Source organism: Callorhinchus milii, unplaced genomic scaffold (genome assembly GCF_018977255.1).
Source record: "Callorhinchus milii isolate IMCB2004 unplaced genomic scaffold, IMCB_Cmil_1.0 Scaffold16, whole genome shotgun sequence".
In the NCBI taxonomy this organism is placed as follows: domain Eukaryota; kingdom Metazoa; phylum Chordata; class Chondrichthyes; order Chimaeriformes; family Callorhinchidae; genus Callorhinchus; species Callorhinchus milii.
The window spans coordinates 8,816,750-8,835,369 of record NW_024704757.1 but is presented as its reverse complement, the minus strand read 5'-3'; the positions used below and the strand labels follow the sequence as shown (position 1 = coordinate 8,835,369).

Sequence of the window (18,620 nt, the reverse complement as noted above, 5' to 3'; positions counted from 1 at the left end):
GTGTTTGCTTTAAAATTACAGGCAATTCCTTTTGATTCTACATATGTGCTACAGGCAGCGAGCTTCACTGATAGAATTTTAAATGGTCACTTTGTTAATTTAACACGGCAAAACGCTCGTTGCCACATATTTATCATTAGTCCATACACAACTTACTGGGAAAAACACCAAAATGCTGTACTGTATATACTAATACGAATGAAGCCTCGAGTATTTGCATTAGAAGTCATCTTGTTTTACAAGTCAACAAAAATAAATATGAAAATTTCAGGCAATTCCTTTTGATTCTACATAGTTCAAAATCGCTTCATTCTTTGGAGCTCATTCGTAGATGGAGGTATGCTAAACATGGGGGAAGAGATGGAATTGCTCTCTGTTCGATACTCTTGACACTTAGCACTTAATGTGAAATGTTGAGAGGCTGGAAAGTGAACTGTTTGCCTTCTAATGTCATTGGGAGATGCTGATTCTGACCTTCTATGTAATATCGCTTAGCACTATGGAAGTACCTTGTGGGTCTGTGATTTGTTGCTAACGACATAGTCATGAAAGCACTAGAAGTAAATGCTGAGAACTGTACATTTCAAACTTCTTATAGGTAGTACGATCAATGCAACCATGCAGTGCAGATGAAAATCAAAGTCACTATTCTCAAAACATTTACTGGTCATTACATTGCACTTGAATGTCTCAGGACTGACGTTTGTCTGAGTCTCGTCTGCTGAAGTCAGCATTAGGGGAATGCAATCATTTGCAAAGCCATTTGCAGCTTCCTGTAAAACCAATGCAGTTTTTCTTCCGTGGGGGAAGGGAGTAATGCAGAACAAAACCAGTACTGCAATGTAGCATTGTGACTAAATTAAACCTATTATGCGTAATGCTAAATATCTCACCAACTAATTATTATCATGGAAATCTTATAAACTTGAAAGTAACATTTGTATAAACCATCCTGATTGGCTAAGAAGATGTTATAAGCCATAGGATAGATGACTCTGTCTGCCTGTAATTCCCTTATTAGGATAATTGTTACCAAGGGTCAGTTATCGATCCAATGTGCCTCGGAGCTCTGACTGACATTTTATTTATTTCTCCTGTTCGCCTTTCCGATTTGTGCATTCCTGCTTCCTGCTTCCGTCTCCATCCTGCCAGTGACTTAGCACTACGAAGCTGTTTCCTCACGGCAGACTTGACTGTAAAAGTCGGTGACTATGGAATAGGGCTCAGCAGATACAGGGTAAGTGGTTTAAATATCTTCATTTTTTTCACGCTTGTCTTTCAGTGCTCATCTTAAAGCTGAGCAAATTAAAAGCAGCTTATGTGATTTGAAGGCTAAATTCTGCATTGCTCTTGGCATAAGACATTTTATAACTTAAATTTGGCACTATACAAATTGACCAAGGAATGCCCTGTAGAGAATAACTGAACAAATATTGTTTTTTTTCAAAAATGTTATTTTAAAATCCTATGTAGGTGTCAGAGGTTACATATGTTTGATTGCAGTAACTAAGAAAAATAAAATTTAATGAGGTCTCCGATATGGAAACTTTGCTGTGGAAGAAATCTTCAGGGGTGCGAATGTCATAACTTTCTTTTTCTCTGGGATTTAAATGTCAATATTGTAGTTCATAGATGGTGCTCTTTTCCCTTGCATTTTGCTTGAATACCAAAAAATGTCCTGTTGGTACTGACCATTCACAGAAAACGCGGATTGCTAATCCTTGAAAATATGTGGCTAGTCTTAAATTGATGGGGTGGTAGCCATTGCCTCTTGGGACCAGATATTATTTTCCAACCAAGGGTACATAAAGGTCATCTATTGCAAGTGATTAGAGTGACGTGTGAGATGACGTGTATAAATGTATCTGGTGAGGATGAATCTGGGCAGAGTAAAATTGTCAGCAGACTTTACCTTATCTGTATTTATATTCTTTCTACATAAGCTAAACATTTTAAAATAAAGGTGCAATTTGTTTCTTGTAATAAGAGACTGCAGAAGAAGTGCAAATGCATTTTCAGATTATATATAAGGTTGCCGCAGAGAGCTTTCCCTGAATTTGAGTACTTGTTACCAATGTATTGGCATTGTGTGGGAACTGGGTATTTATCTGAAATATTTTACTGTATAACCGTTTCCTCAGTCACCTTCGGGCACCCAACAGACCACCATGATCATTTTAAGTTTTTAAAAAATAATTTGTTAGGATATCTATGTAAATGCTCACCGAGCTCAGTGTAGGCAGAAGAATTAAAATGTAGGGATAGAACTTGTGCTGCAATTATTGTACTGCACATTGTGGAAATAATTTCCCTTTTCTTTTCCTACATAAATGTAAAATGGCTGTGTGCAAACAGAATTTAAAAGCAAAATATGTTTATATTGTGACATGGGATACAAATGCATATGGTGCCCTATAGCTCAGTGGTTAGAGCACTCGCCTCGCAAGTGAGAGACCTGGGATCGATTCCCAGCAGGGTGAAATGTTGGGCAAGTTTGCTTACCCCACCTGCCTGTTTACCTAGCAGTAAGTAGGAACCCGGTTGTTAGTCGATTGGCGGATCACTTTTCCGGGGATAATAATCCACCCCAAAAAAACGATTGGTCACTCAATCCAAGACTGTTTGTGGGACACTGTTGTGTGCAATTGGCTGCCACGTTTCGCCCACAAATATGCCGAATTTACTTACAGTATATTCTGTGAAGCGCTTTGAGACGTCTAGAAGACGTGAAAAGCGCTATATTTAAATGCAAGGATTATTATATGTTCTGCAAGACAAATGCAATACAATTCCTTGTTGTAGAATTGTTTAATTCCCTGCAGAATGGACAATCTGTTAAAATGTGAGCAAATGTATTTTTCTGAATGATTTCTTGGTGCTTTTCTTGTCTTTTCCCCCCCTCCACAAAAACTAGGAGGATTATGTTGGAAGCGATGATGGGCAGTATATCCCTCTGCGCTGGATTGCACCTGAGCTTGTAGGTGATGTCTATGGGAGTATGGTAATAGCAGAACAGACGAAACAGAGTAATATTTGGTAAGCCTATACTCATTGCTGCTAAATACTTTTTGCCTATGAATTCTCTGTCCGCTGCACTATGGGCAAGTTCAGCTATCAACTGCAGTATGAAAGGTGCGCTATCAACCAAAAGCCTATAGGAATGAATCCTTTAAAGATGTTTTAGCCACCATCATTTAAATTCTCCCCTGCTTTCTCTTACTGTAAGAATCCTTACTATCACCAGCAGCAACAATAATGCTGTTTGAAACAGCAAAGACATGCCTCGTTTTCAGTTCATTCGTTTGTTAGGAGGGGTCAGAAGAGAGAAATTACTTATAGTCCAACGATACAATATCTAACTTCTTGCCCTTTTTTCTGTGGGAGTCATTTGGAGTATTTTGTCAATGTTCTGAAATAAATAACTGAAAAATTGTTGTTCTGATGATCCTTTATCAGAAGACTGAAAGCCAATATACAGTCAGTGGAAGATGAGCTGAGTGGCCTTTTTTCCAATGCTTTAGTCAAGCACGCATATAGAATGTCACATAGTTAAGCTGCCTTTGATTGTACAGAAAGGCAAATGTTAAAATTTAAATATATCTGTCTTCTGGTAAAATTGTGACATTGGTTACATGTGTTTTTTTAATGTCTTTGACAGAATTATATTGTTGAGTAACCAAATCTGACATTTCCACTTTTACCCTTTTTTTTAGGTCATTGGGTGTCGTATTGTGGGAGTTGTTTGAGAATGCCTGCCAACCTTACGGTCAGCTGTCTGACAAAGAGGTGCTAATCTATGTTATACAGGAACAGCAAATTAAACTCTCTAAACCACAGCTGGAGTTGATTCATTCTGACAGATGGTAATTGATTGGTTTTATAGCTTTATATATTTGGCTTAAAAAAAACATCCCACTGTTATTATACCTGTGTTTGTCATAGGGCTTCTGTAGATGAAAAAATCTGTTGCTAGGAAACCAAGCTGCGTGAGACATTTAACTTGACATAAAATACCTAAATGTATGTATTTAGAATCTAAACTTCTAAAGAGTCATTGGGTATCATGTCAAAATTTTCTGTTTGAAAATAATCAATAAAGTAGAGGTTAATATAATGACTAACTGTGATGTAACCTTGGTACCTTTTTGTCAAGTAACGCTCTTAAACATTGAATAATTTAGATGTTTGTTAGCAGCTAAAGTGAGGTCTAATCTTATACTGGGTTATATTGATACGATATTGTGTGTTCTCAGTTCATGACAGCTACATTTGTACTCCAATTAAGAAACCATATGGCACGTGCATGAGTTGTGACAGCAATATAATGACGCCCTACACTGCATTGACTCCTAATACATAAATGCGCAATGCTTGTTGGGCCATCAAGATCTCTTTTGTTGGTGCACATCCAAATCTGATCCCATGAGTACATTGCAGAGTGCAAGCAGAAAACAGCTTGTGGCTTGAACGGAAGTTGGTTTCAAAGCAATGAGGAATGAAACTAGCACAAAGTGCTCCTGTTAACAGTGTAACTGATATTAAAGCATTTCCAATTAGTTTTTAAATAATTGAGGATTTACAATGAGACGAGGTCATTTCCTGTAAAAGAGCTAATGCATTAAAGATAAATGTAGAAATCCCAACGTCGCGAGTTTCTGGTGTGTGTTTTTCTCAGGGTGCAAAATGCTGTTTAGGGAAGGCTTGCAGGAATTGCTTAATGGGAACAAAGCTTCCTCAGAAGGAAGGAATGAAAACTGTACTTCAACCTCATTTCACTTTTCTCCTTATTTAATACCTAAAAATCTTTTGTGCTGAAATGTGAAATTGGATTGAATGTAAGATTGGAAAAGTTACTGACTATTGGGCTCAATGAATTATAAAAATACTTGCATTTGATATAGCGCCTTATCAAGTCTTCGAGACGGCTCAAAGAATTGGGTTAATTGCACACTAATGCTCAGTCAAATGTAGCTGCATGATCTTGTAATACTAGTATAAATAGTTGTGTTTCTAATATTTAGTATCTGTCTTGCAGGTATGAAGTTCTGCAGTTCTGTTGGCTAACTCCAGAAAAGAGACCAACATCAGAAGAGATTCATAGGCTGCTCACCTATCTTCGAATGCAGAGCCAGAAGGAATGTGAGGATGACTTTGAAATAAGGTGGAATGCACTGAAGCCCAACACTAGCAGCCGGCAAGCTATGACTTGCAATTCGTCCTTTCCAATCCTGGAACATTTTGTAGCTGATAGACTAAACCAGGAGATGGATGATATCCTCACAGTTACTGAAACGAGTAAAGGACTAAGCTTTGAGTATGTGTGGGAGACTGCAAAACATGACCATTTTGAAGACCACAGGCATGGAAATGAAGGAGCTAAAGTAAATTACCAGAGCATCTTCTTTCCTGCAGTTGCTTTTGAGAAAAATGGGTTCTCAGTTCAAAGTAATTCAGATGAAGCACTCACCAGAGCACGGGATGATGGAAGCCAGCTAGTTTCATCTCCACTTATACCAGGGATTGTCCCTATTCTTGATGTCCAAAATCCTTCAGTTGGAGGTGAATACTATATACAATTGGAGGAACAAGGTGAAAGTAAACTTGATGATGATGATGAAACTTTAGACCGTCCAAATCAGAGAGACCAACAAGTTCCTCTGACTAAGGATTCACAACTCTTGAATCTTAGGGACATGGATGATGAATCGAGTACAGATATAGATTTTTTCCCACACTACAATACTGGCTTCCCAAATTCTGATATAAATGAAGGTTTGTTTGGTTCATATGCTTCTAGTAATGCTGAAAGTCCTTGTCACACAAATATATTTTGTGACAGTAGAATGGAAGACATAGGTTTAAATGGAGTCTGTTTGAAGCCTGATCAGATCATACTGCGTGATCTACCTGAACATAATGATCCTAAAGGAAAAAATACAACTGTTCTAGTTTCGGGCAAAGAAACTCCCATGGAGTCCTTAATCCAATCGACATCTTTTGAATTGATCCCTGATCACTTTTTAGAAGATGAAACAAACCTGGTTTACATGGAGAACTTTATTGATCATGGTAATATGGGATTACTACATGCAGAAAAGCTGTCTTCTAATTTCCGTTTCCTGAAAGAAAATAAACTTTTACTGGATTCTTCACCCTTAGGTGAGACTGGCAGTGACTTGAGGGTAGAACATTTAGGAAATAAATCCAACACTTTAATGGACATTGGCATTCCTTCTGTTATGCCACAAGTCACTGCTGACCAGACGTTAACCAGTGATCTAGAGCATGGCGGTGGCAGGTCTGTACAGCCTTTGTTAGAAAAAGTACCGTTGCCTTCCATTTTTATAAGTGAGGGTAAAGAACAGATTAGTCAGAAGTTAGATAAAGAATGTATAATGTATGATACCTCAGGGTCAGAATGTGACACTACTGATGGCTTCATCCACAAATGCGATGATGTCACTTTGCCTCATGTTCGCTGCCAAGAACCTGCTCGGTGCAGTGAAAGTGCCGCTGCTAATGTGTGCAATACCGCCAAAGTGCAAAGCCTTCCAGAAGATCTCATTTGTGGGATGACAAAGGAAAGCGGAGCTGAAGCTACCGCAACCAAATCAGCAACGCAGAAGGTAGCTACTGAAATAAGCACCTCAAATGTTAATGCTCCTGGTTTGAGTAAAGTTCTGTGTACAGTTGGCACAAATGAAAATACATTAAGTAAACTGGTTCAAAATACTAATGAAATATCAGCTACTCCTTCACTGTTTGAGCAAACACTAGCAAATATTGGTGTATCTGAAATCTTGAGTGGTTCTAAAGGTCCTGAATTATTAGTCCCCATGTCTTCAGGTCACTTATCTGTAGAAATACCAGAAAAGATTGCATCTAAACCCTCCACTGGTCTTACAAATGTAGATTCATTGGCTCTCATGTCCTCTTCCGATTTAGTGAATCAAACTAGTCCTGTAGAAAGTAGTATGTCTTTGATGCAACTCAATTCAGAACAGTCCATGGAAACACCAGATTCTTTAGACTCCCTGGAGATACATGGAGTGTTGGGGGCTTTAGAAACACAAAGTACAGTTTCTGAAAAACTAAAGCCACCTCTTAGGCAACCTGACAGTGGCTATGAAACCGAAAATCTAGAATCTCCTGAATGGACTTCTCAGTGCTCAAATCCAACTGCTGTTCCAACATCATCCACCCTCAGTGTCCCTGATGACCAATTCCCAAACACTTCGCCTACTGATCAGCTCATTACAGTTTCGAAAGAAGATGGACAAGTAGGAGTAGAAGCCATTGCCGGGGAGGTGGCCTCGAATGCATTAGTTAATGGTCACCAGAATTCTCATCGAGACTCTGCTTATTTCTCTGATAATGATTCTGAACTAGATAAAAGAATGGATAGTGAGAATGCTGATAAGCTTAATAAGGAAACCAACCTTCCATGTGCTGTCAGTTATAAGATTAATCAGTTCACCTCTGATCAAAGTCATGATAATGTTTTGAACAGTTTGGATTTTGATGAACAATCAAGCCAAGCACTAGAAGAGAACTTAAAAAGGAATAATGGATCACAAGTGCATCCTGCACATCACAAAGGAGAATTTCCAACTAATGTTCATACTGGAGATTATTTAACTAAGCAGGAAATATGTGATGAAAGTCTGGATGATTTGGATGAGGTTAACAGTAGTGCATCAGGATCCGTGCCGGGAGGCCTGTTTGACTTCAAAGCCGTTGGTTCTCTGCTTTCTGAACATACGAAGGAGGATTTGGAAATAATTGTTGAAAAGGACATTAAGAAACTTTGTCTTATAGTAATGAAGGAAATAGGCTGAAGGAACCTGATATTGAAGGACGGTATCTTGGCAGGTTAGATGAATCTGAATGTTTCAACCCATCAGAGGAACAAGATGGAATAGATGCAGATGAAGAAGATGAAAACAGTGACGATTCAGAGGATGACTACAGAAGTTTCTCTATTAATAGTCCCAGTTCAGAGAGTGAAGATGATGCAGCACATCCTGTACCGATTGTGGTGACTGAAAATGATGATGGAAGGTCCCTGAAAAGTTTACTCAAAATCACTGCATCCAAGCCTGGTGGTTCTCTAAAGGCGGTTGAGAAAAACACAAGATTAAAGAAGATGGTCTCTTTCTTTGATGATGTAACTGTTTTCCTGTTTGATCAGGTAAATAATGATTTAATAAATTGGCTGGTGAATCTTTTCGTGTTAATTGGTTAGATTAACCGATTGCTGGGTCTTGGGGGAGGAGGAAGAACATCATCTGTGGAGGGTAGTGGTTTCAGGTTGTATTGTGTAGATGTGAATATTAATTTAAAAACTTGATTTTTTTTGAGATTTTGCTCAATGAGTGATATCTATGCACTTTCTCCAAGAAGATGGTTGTGGAGTCTGCACTGGAAGATTTTGTGTGATCTGTGGAAAGAGTGCACTTAATGGACTGAATAACATTCTCTGCTTTGTGTTCTTAAATGGATGCTTTCTGTTCTTGCAATACTATGTATAGAATTCGACCTCAATCACTTCAGTGATTGTGAGCCATTACCTGTGGATTCCATTGCTCACGTGAGAGGCCAAAGTAATGACGGTCATTGTTCTTCCTCCTCAAAGCTAACAGAAGAGAAACTAAATCACTTTGGTGAATCTTTCTCAATTGATATCTTCCTAGTAGCGAGTCAGAAAGCTTCACCATTAGCTTCACAGTCACGGCATTTCATACTGTAGCACGGTGGTCAGATAATAAAAGCAATGTGTAATTATTGTATTGAGAAATTGCTATAGATGGTAATCTGAATGATTGATTGTTTTTTGGTTCTAAGGAGACTCCAACCAAAGAATTAGGAGAGCATTCAGCAGGTGAAAATAGTCAGGTTTCTGACTCTGGCAGTCCTATCGCAACATCTGGTTTCCATTATTCCAGTAGATTCTCAAACTCCGAGAGTTCCACTGATGAAGACGGTATGATTGTTTGTATTGCTAGACATGACTAATCTACAGTTCATTGTTCTGTATTAACTGGCCTGAAATGTAGAATCGAACAATATCTTTCACTTGTATAGCGCTTTTCACATAGGTTAAACATCTCAAAAGATCAAAGATGACCTCAAAAGAACCTTTCATAGTAAGAAAAAAAAACACACACCGACCAGGTGGGGGCAGGACTTTGTGAACACTGTGCAGTGTGTAACATGCTCATTTGGCAAAATAATAATAATTTGGTCACTCAATCCACAACTGTTTGTGGGACACTGCTGTGATCAATTGGCTGTCACGTTTCGCCCATAAAATATACAGTCAATTTACTTTACACTATATTCCGTGGAGTGCTTTGAGACATCTTGAAGACCTGATAAGGCACTAAGTTAAATGTAAGTATGATTATTATGAGTGGATGCCTGAAGTTTTTTTTGGGGGTGGGGGTGGTAAATAGATGCAGGAAAATGGCCAAAGTGCAGTCAAAATGGTAGATGTTTAAAAGCATTTTGAAAGCTGAGTGTCCAGGTAGGAGATGGAGGGAGGCGAACCTTACAAATTGTAAAAGGTCAGGTGAAGCGTGCACACATGCAGAATAAAGCCCCCTTTATTTATTACTTTTATGAGGACTGTAAGATTTGGAATAAGTTTATGAAGGGCACACAAGAACATCTCCTTTGTGTATGACTCGATGACATCCCTTAAGTTGCAACCTCAGATATACACCTATTTCCACTTCTAACCAAAAATTCTTAAGTGAAAAATATTTAAGAGTAATATATAAACAAAACCAAATTGCTTTTCTTGTTTAGGTTGTGGTTTTGAATGGGAAGACGACTTCTCGATGTCCTCTCATGAGTCATCATTTATCACGCAAACAGCAGGTCATTTCGCTGCCTCAAAATCCACTCCTCCCCCCTCATCAAGGTATTTTTCACCTCCACCGGCTTTGAGAACCTCCGAGCAAAAGTGGACAGACACATCGTCCTATTCTCGGTTTTCTATTTCTCCTTCGAGCATTGCGAGCTTCTCCCTTACTCATCTCACAGATTCAGATATTGAGCAAGGAGGTATGTATGTGCTTCTGTCGTCGAGTTAGTTGCTAATATTTTACATTAAAAAGCTAAAATTTGTGCAATTTAGGTTACATGGTACTGTGCAACCAAAAGAATGTATGGAAAAAGAAACGTCTGTTCAGGTATTCGCTGAAGGCATCGTCAATTGGATTAACCTTTTGAAATAGGTTTTGAAAGTAGAAAGGGAGGGGGAGTGATGAAGGAAGAGAAGTCCAGAAGACGAGGGCAAAGTGGATTAACGTTCACCTACCAATGTGGGCACAGTGGTTGGGGCCTGCAGCAGGCCAGAGTTGGCAGAGCAGTGAGGAAAGCTGGGGAAGTAGTCGCAGAGGTACAATGGGGCAACACTATAGAAGCAACGTAAAGTCGATCTGCTGGGGGACACAGAGCCAATCAAGCTGGGAAACAATGGGATTGATTCTCCCAGAGCTTACTGTGCCAGAGATGTGGGCTGCAGAGTTCAGGATGATCTGGAGCTTATGGAGGGTGGAACAGGGGAAAGCAGTGAGCAAGATGTTGAGAAGTTTTGTCTAGAGGTAACTATTCCAGAGACCCATAGCCGTTCGGACCATCGGGTCTGTGCTGGAGGTAACCAAATCGGTAAAGATCCTTTGCGTGCTGGTTTTGCCGTGTTTGTCAAGAGAAGCAGTGTGGATAAAAACAACAACAAAATTACATTTGTATGTGCCTTTCACATCGGGAGGACGTCCCAAGGCGCTGGGCAGACAGAGTTTTGGACCCGAGTTGGAGATTGGGATCGGAGAGGGTGGAGAGCGGGGGGGGAGCAGGATGATCGAAAGCATGGTCGAAAAGGAGGGTCTTGAGACGGGTTTTGAAGGAGGCAAGAGAGGGGGTGAGATGGAGGGACTGTGGGATGGAGTTCCAGAGGGTGGGGGCAGAGTGGTAGAAGGCCCACCCGACAATAATGAGGCGAGCGAGGCAGGGGACGTGAAGCAGGCCGGAGCCCACTGAGCGGAGGGAGCGAACAGGTTGGTAGGGAGCTAGGAGGTCGGAGAGGTAGGGGGGAGCAAGACCATGGAGGGCTTTGAAGGTGAGGACCAGGATCTTGAACTGTATCCTCTGAGTGATGGGAAGGCAGTGGAGTTGGGCAAGGATGAGGGTGATAGGGTCACGGAACCTAGTGTGGGAGAGGACATGGCTGCAGAGTTCTAGATGATCTGCAGCCTGGGGAGGGAGGAGTTGGGGAGGCCGACAATCAAGGAGTTTGCATAGTCAAACCTCAATATAATGAAAGTGTGTATGAGGGTTTTGGTGGCCTGCGGTGTGAGTGGCGGAGCTGGGCAATGTTGCAGAGGTGGGGCAAGGCAGAGTGGGTCATGGCACAGATGTGGGGTAGAAAGGATAGGTAAGAGTCGAACAAGGTTCTGGAATGGCTTAGTAAGGTGGAGTGTGCAACCATGGATGGTGATGCTGTCAGCACTTGAGGTGAGGAGGCGCTGACAGGAGCCAAGCAGGAGAGCCTCGGTCTTGTTGATGTTCAATTGAAGAAAGTTAGCTCTCAGCCAGGACTTGATGGCTGACAGCAGTGGTCCTGGATTTAAGGGAGGTACAGTTGGGGTCAACTTTCACATGCATGTGGATGATGTCACCAAGAGGGCGCATATAGATATTGCAAAGGAGGGGACCGAGGACAGAGCCCTGAGGGACACAGCACGAGACGGCGTTCCTCATGGGCTAAATAAGGGGCTAAATTGGGAAGAGCTATGATTTCTGTACAATGGTTTGCTTTCCGACATAAATATATGAAGAATACATCCAGCTTAAAGATGTGCCTGGTATATTATTTACAGAATAAATAGGTTAATCTATTAATTGAAACCCATTAACTTCAATTATTTCTGCTGAATGCTTTTTACAGAGGAATATTGCTTAATTTACACAACGCAAATTAATAACCGCTTTGATAAATATGGACGCACTAAAAATTAATTTATAATATATAAAATCATAAGTAAAAATTATAAGCCTGCTTCTGTATGTGCTTGACATGATGTGTTTTCTTACCTAAAGTATCTATTAACTGAGGACTATTCTATCAGTTTAATTTTAGACCTACCACTTAGCAAGCCATTTTACACTGGGATTAGCAAACGATTTTGTTATGGTTAAGAGGAAGCACATCTGTTGCTCAACTGAGACTAACAACAGGACTCATCTGCTTTAGGTTTCATGTGTAGCTGTAAACATTCAGTTAGCTGTTTTGAACTGGAAGCTGAAGCTGGACATGTTATGCGAACTCCACTTCTATTTTGCCTTCATGAACAGGGGGGAACAAACTGGAAATAAGCTTCTGCTTAACTTTGCTGTCCTCGTACTGTTTCCAGACTACTTGTAGCTATTTGCTGCAGCATAAACACAGCAAAACTTTCAATTTGGCCAGGAATTAAAACAGATTAAAAGTTTATGGGTACATTTTGTAAGTCCTAAGCCTTAACTGGCTGGAAAGTAGCTTTTTTGCTGATCATTGAAGTGTCCTCTGAATGCATTTAAGACCAGTTGTATAACAAATAAACAAGGGACACACCTTTGTTTCACTTTTATAAAACATGCAGAATAAGATTGTCACAGTATATTTTCAATAGATTTATAACATAAAATATATTGGAATAACCTACATTCACTGCCCTTTAGAGTTGGTCCATACGTGTGTCTATTTTGAGTTTATACAGACGGTTGCTTGTTGCAAAATTGTGAGTAGTTGGTAATAAAAATGTTTGTTTATCAAGGCTGTGAGATTGGAACAGTGTGAATGGAGCATGTGTGCATGGTGTGAGTGCACCAGGTGTTTGGTATCTGCAACTTACTGAACAGAATGAACTAGAAACAAGAAAATTCAATGTACAAAAGAAATTATTTGATCATTATGAAGTACCTTGAAGGTGAGAAGTTGTATTTTAAAAAAATTCAAAATACAATACACCTATTCTTGTATTATCACAAAAATCTCATCAAAGTTTGGACAAATGCTTAATTTCTTTTAGCAACTTATAGATGTGCATTTAGTAACTGAGGCCTCTTAAGGAAACTCAATATTTTATTATGGAACTGAAATATTTAGTCCTTTGTTTACTGTAGTGTTTCATGTTGTGTTCAAGGTGAGGTATGCTCGCTTTGGGAAATGGGAGTCTTTCTTGCCCTTTGTCAATGCAATCATTGAATTCCCAGTATTACAGTACAGTATTAATTAGGATTTGCAATTATAAGATTTCCATTAGAAAGCAAGTTTCTTCTGCATTGGTCAAACAATCTTTTTCCTTCCAATATTTCTCCCTCGCCTTCATAATCCAATTCTGATGTATGCTGCACGGTGTTAATGCTGTTTAACACAAGCTCCTTGATGTACAGTTTGGCTAAGGCAGGTGAAACACCCTCTAGAAAAAATCTATAGTTATGAAATCTAGGATTCAGGTTGGGTATCAAGCAATGTAACTGGGGATTATATTGCTGTAACATTATGCAGTAACTAGTTACCATTCTCTTGAAAGAAAGAGAGGGGAGACATAGTTGAATCTAGTTAAGTGAGCAACCTCCCTTTACCTCAACATGCAAAGAATATAGAATATAACACTACCAAATTAGTTTGTTGTCAAGAGTTTTTAAATCTTATGTTATTTAATGTTTTTTCTTCTTTTATTTGTAGGAAGCAGTGAAGATGGAGACAAGGACTAAAACCAGATTCTCTAGGGGGTGGTACTTAACTTTATGTAAAAAATAACAAATCATGTGATATTTTAAATCCTTATCAAAAAGGATCTACCTACATTTGCAAAGCAAGGTCATTGTAAATTCACAAAGGAGTATTAAATGTTAGAACTGTAATATTAAATGTAATATACATCTTAAATTCTATCACTATTGAACAACTATTAGTCTCTGACGAAGGTGGGTATAAAATGGCTTTAAAACATGAACCAGCCTGTGTACACAAGACTTTCCAGTCCCCTTTAGAATCCATTACCTATAACTTCAGTTTGACAGAACATAGGATTGTTAATTGATTGCTATTTTTTCTTTAAAATATTGTTAATGAAGATTAAAACAAATTGATAGTTTTATCTGCAATTTTCTGTATAACGTGACATAGTTAAATAGGAAATGTTTGCTTTTGGAGGAGAAATAAAATGTCCCAAAACTGATAAGTTAAATTCCATGTTGCAAAGCTTCCTACAAAATATTTAGATTTGAAAGGATGTTGATTGTTCCAGAATCGACAGTTTGCTATTTATGTAGAATCGTCGAGTGATTTTTTAAAATGTATTCTGGTTTAGTGTAACTTACTTTAAATGATCATGCACAAATATCACTGGTCAAAGTGAGTAGGAACATGAATTGGGATGCCTATAACATGCTTTTTAAGATGGCTTGTCATTTTCAAATGCATATGTTTAGATTATTCCAATTGCCTTTCAATAACCCATCTGCTGCTCTGTAGGTAGGAATGGGGTACAGAATATGTGTACAGCAATAACGAACTGGAAAAGGCTGTAGTCAACCTGCCCTGATTGAAGAAATCTGAATCAATGCAAGATGTTCATGTTAAAACACTAGAGATGGCACAAATAGGTGTAAAACAAACACTACAGTTGAGAGAGATGTTTGGTTCTTAAAAAAAAACTTGTTTGGGGATATTGATTTACATTATAGTGACACCCAATATAACAGTGTTAGCTATATTGTAACTAACATTGATATATTTACAGTGTTCAAATACCTAGTTCCAAAATTGCCAGTGCTCCCCTTGTTCTGAGACCCATTTGAGTGGTGAGTTCTCAAAGGTAGCGAGTGCATCTACAAATAGTGAATACATCTGAAATAAATATTTTTGTGCAGTGACAACACTTTGGTGAGTACCAAAATAGTAATGCAAGGATGACATATTGAGTGTTTCACTTGACAATCGTTGTTTTAAATATGATGGTGACTTCAAGTGATTCTCTGCATTGTGAGCAGCAGTGATCTATGTATATGTGATCTGAACCCTGAACCTTAAATCATGAATAGATATATTTGTAATGTGAGGGTACAAAGCAGGAGACTGGCTGAGATCAATTAACTCATAAATCAAGGTTTCTCCTCTGTTCTTTTATCTGCATGACTCCTCGATTGAGCATCACTTAATACTGTTTCTGAATGTATCTTTTATTTTAAGGGAAAAGTAGAATGAATTGGGCTCTGAGTGTGGGATTACCACAATCAAATCTAAAAAGATGGGTTATTGCAAATAATTGCAATGTCTTTAAAGCTTGCTTCTTGTTCTAATAACTGTTACCCCCCACATAATGGTAGCCAATCTATTTCAGTAAATGGTGGGGATGAATGTCTATTTTGGATATTTATGGACCCTGTCCTGGCTTTGTGGACAGAGGAAGTGGCAACAGATGAAGTGATAAACCTCAAGAGTCCTATTTCTCCTGTAGAAAAGGGGCCTGTTCAGTTGTTAATTATTTTATATTACTGGCAAGGACAGTTTAACAGTAAGAAATTTAATTTTTCTAATTGTTTAAAACAATTTAGTGCAATTGTTATGATTTGTAACTCGCACCAATACAACAGTTTACATATTAAGGAAACCAGCCATGCTTTTGTACTTGTAAGTAGCTAAATAACGCAGGCCTGTTTCTCTTGCCCTACCTAGTGATTTGAAGATGATGGGATTTCTTTTGTCACATGACAGGAAGAGTACAGCAGCTTTGTGGTCCATTCAATTATATATCAGAAAGGACAACTGATACAGGAAGCATTTTGCTAGTTCGGTATAGCACTGAATGCAGCATTCATGCGCTTATAATTGAACATATTGGGGATATTGTTTAAAGCTGCCTTGGTTACATCACTGACTCTCCTTTTTCCTAGAATAGAAATGTTGCTTGTTGGGATCAAACAGTCCATTGCAATGTTGAGGTACTAGCTAAATGTTAACATTAGAATCTGTTTTTCCCCGGTATTGGTAGATGGTCTGTGCACAATAAGGAAACACTTTTTTTCACGAAGCTGTGATTTCTATAAACAAGCAAATCAATATTTCAATTTATAACCTATGTTCACTATCAAATGTATAAACACCTTGGATAGGCACTACAAAATCCCTTGTTTTGATTTGTCCCAGATTAAACTAAAATAGTTTGTTATACAGGGACACAGAACTTTGATAACTTTGCTTTTATCAAAAGTCCAGCTGATCTCTCTGCAACATTCTTAGCTTTGTTTGTCAGTGTAGTCCAGTGTATTTTTCTCATGGCAGGAATTGTTTTTACTTAGCCCAGTGCATTTTTTTAAATATATGTGCCAGTCCAGCAATTTGTTATTTTCCTGAGATGTTTAGGGAAGAAACAACATTGAACGTATGGCAGTTGTTTTAGATTCCCCTGCATGCTACAGTAGGCTGAAGAAGGGGGTAATTGTTATTTTCCTTGCTTCATATTTTTGTATCTATACACTTTGCATGTATGCAACAGATCAATACTGTATTACACACCATCACTTTTAGTCTCAGCCTGACTTTGGAGTCTGTTGTTTTTTCTAGTTGACTCATTGGGGTTTACAGAACAGTAGAGCTGTTGGGGTGATCTGTTTTAAACAAATTTCTCCCCCACTCCACCATCCACAGCACTGAGCATTCTTAAACTAGCATGTCTGCAGTTATGCTAAATCTAAAACAGTACAAATGCATACTTTAATATGCATATGACTACAGAAATTAAAATTATTTTCAGAGTTGTAATATGGGTCTAATTTGTGAGTTTTGCTAACCACTGTACAGGGGGAATTCCATGTGCCCCTGATTAGTAATTAACTAATTATTCTATTTTTCATGTATTCATTCATTAAGAGCACCGGTTAGCTCAACCTGCAACTTAGACCACTGTCAGCTTCATTTGTAAAAGTGAGCCATAGAAACGTGCCTCGATGATCAAACAGTGCATGCTCCAAAAATATTTTCTTTATGTTGGAATTTGTAGGAATTCATGCTTAAATTGAAGTTTATTTGTAAATATTGTTAAGATCTTTTTCATTAAAAAAAGTATCCTTTTGTCTTCATTAGCTTGTTCTAAATTATTTCAAATGTACTTTAAATCATTGATGAAAATACCAGATTGTTTTGTTCAATGCATTGCTTTATCTTGCACATTTGGGAAGTGTAACTTAATGTTTAATGGTACTGGATGTATATAAATGTCTGTAAATGGGAAATGATGTAACAGTCATAAGTACAAGGTTTCCTTTTGTAATTTAATACAAATATTATGAAATTGACTACGTATCACAGTTAAAGAAATCAGGTCACTGTCCACAAGATGTGTACATTTTTGATATGTAATATTTGTACTTTGATTTCCATGCATAGTGTAATTCAATGAACTGTTTGTAATTTAAATGCACTATGGATATTTAATATTGAATAAAGTCAAAAGGATTAATTTACATACACAACTTGACTTCTTAAATTGCCTTCAAGCCTTTTCCGAAATGTTGACATGAAATAGTATTTTTTTTGGTTACAATAATTATTCACTCACCTGTAGAGACATCTTTCAAAGATCTTAGAAATTTACATATAATCGGGGTTTTAAAAAAACCTTGCTCTATGCAAATCAACTTTAAATGTTCGTTGCATTAGGTGATATGCAAAATAATCTTTTATATAGCCAGTCAAGTACCGTCAGAAGTTGGATTTTTTTAAAAAAATTAAATGCACTAAATTTGAGAAGTGGTGCAACGAGACGGTGTTTTCCTTTGGTTTAGATCTGAACTGAGGCCCTATCTGCCTGGTGGTTCAGATCCCATTGCCACTAGTTTGAATTGCTGGGTGTGCTGGTATTCTGATCAACTTCATTCATATAAACAAACAAATATTCTCTTGTGCTTCACAGATGAATTAGGAATAAAGTGGATGTTATTTTGGCAAACATGTAATTTGTACCAACGATGACCTACAAACAATATTGAGTTGCCAGTTAATTGAAATTTCTGGAGTGAATTTTGGTGAGAGTAAAATAAAAGCTAGGATAATTGGGAGGAAAAACTCCACTTTTCTTACAAATTACTAGATAGAGCCAGAGATTTATTAGTGTCCACCTGACTCAAGACAAGTGGGACCCAAATTAATGACTCAATCAAAGGGGACAGTTGAGTGTGAGGTTTGGTATGAAAATACAAACTGGCTCCATGTTATCTGGGTGCATCTTCGAAGCTAAATGTTTAGTCACCTGTTGGTAATTTTATGATTACAAGGATAAAATCAAACCATGAAACCGGACAGTGAAGATTCTAAAATATTAACTCAATATTCCTGAAATGTGTGGTCTTAACTTACCAAAATGTTAAAAGAATATATAAAGCCTAAAACCCCCAGTGTAACTCAAGCTTCACATTACAAGGAAAGGTAGGCAGGTAAGTGCACATTAAAACAGTTTGAAATTGTTGCAGAAATAAAATTATTAAACAAGCATAACTTTCTCAGAAAAATTCTCAACTGAAAGTATTATCCCAGACTTGTCTGATGGGAATGGATTTCTACACGTGGG

General features: G+C 38.1%; 1 protein-coding gene across 1 annotated transcript in view; it reads left to right on the top strand.

Annotated features, from left to right (window-relative positions):
* Positions 1-17,523, top strand: part of lmtk2 (lemur tyrosine kinase 2) — a 56,193-nt gene extending 38,670 nt beyond the window's left edge. Inside the window, 8 exon segments of the mRNA XM_007893563.2 lie at positions 1,153-1,237; positions 2,915-3,036; positions 3,714-3,863; positions 5,036-7,829; positions 7,832-8,191; positions 8,845-8,983; positions 9,811-10,068; positions 13,736-17,523. Of these exon segments, the coding sequence (XP_007891754.2) occupies positions 1,153-1,237; positions 2,915-3,036; positions 3,714-3,863; positions 5,036-7,829; positions 7,832-8,191; positions 8,845-8,983; positions 9,811-10,068; positions 13,736-13,764 (3,937 nt within the window). The 3' untranslated portion in view covers positions 13,765-17,523.
* Positions 17,524-18,620: the final 1,097 nt, after the last annotated feature.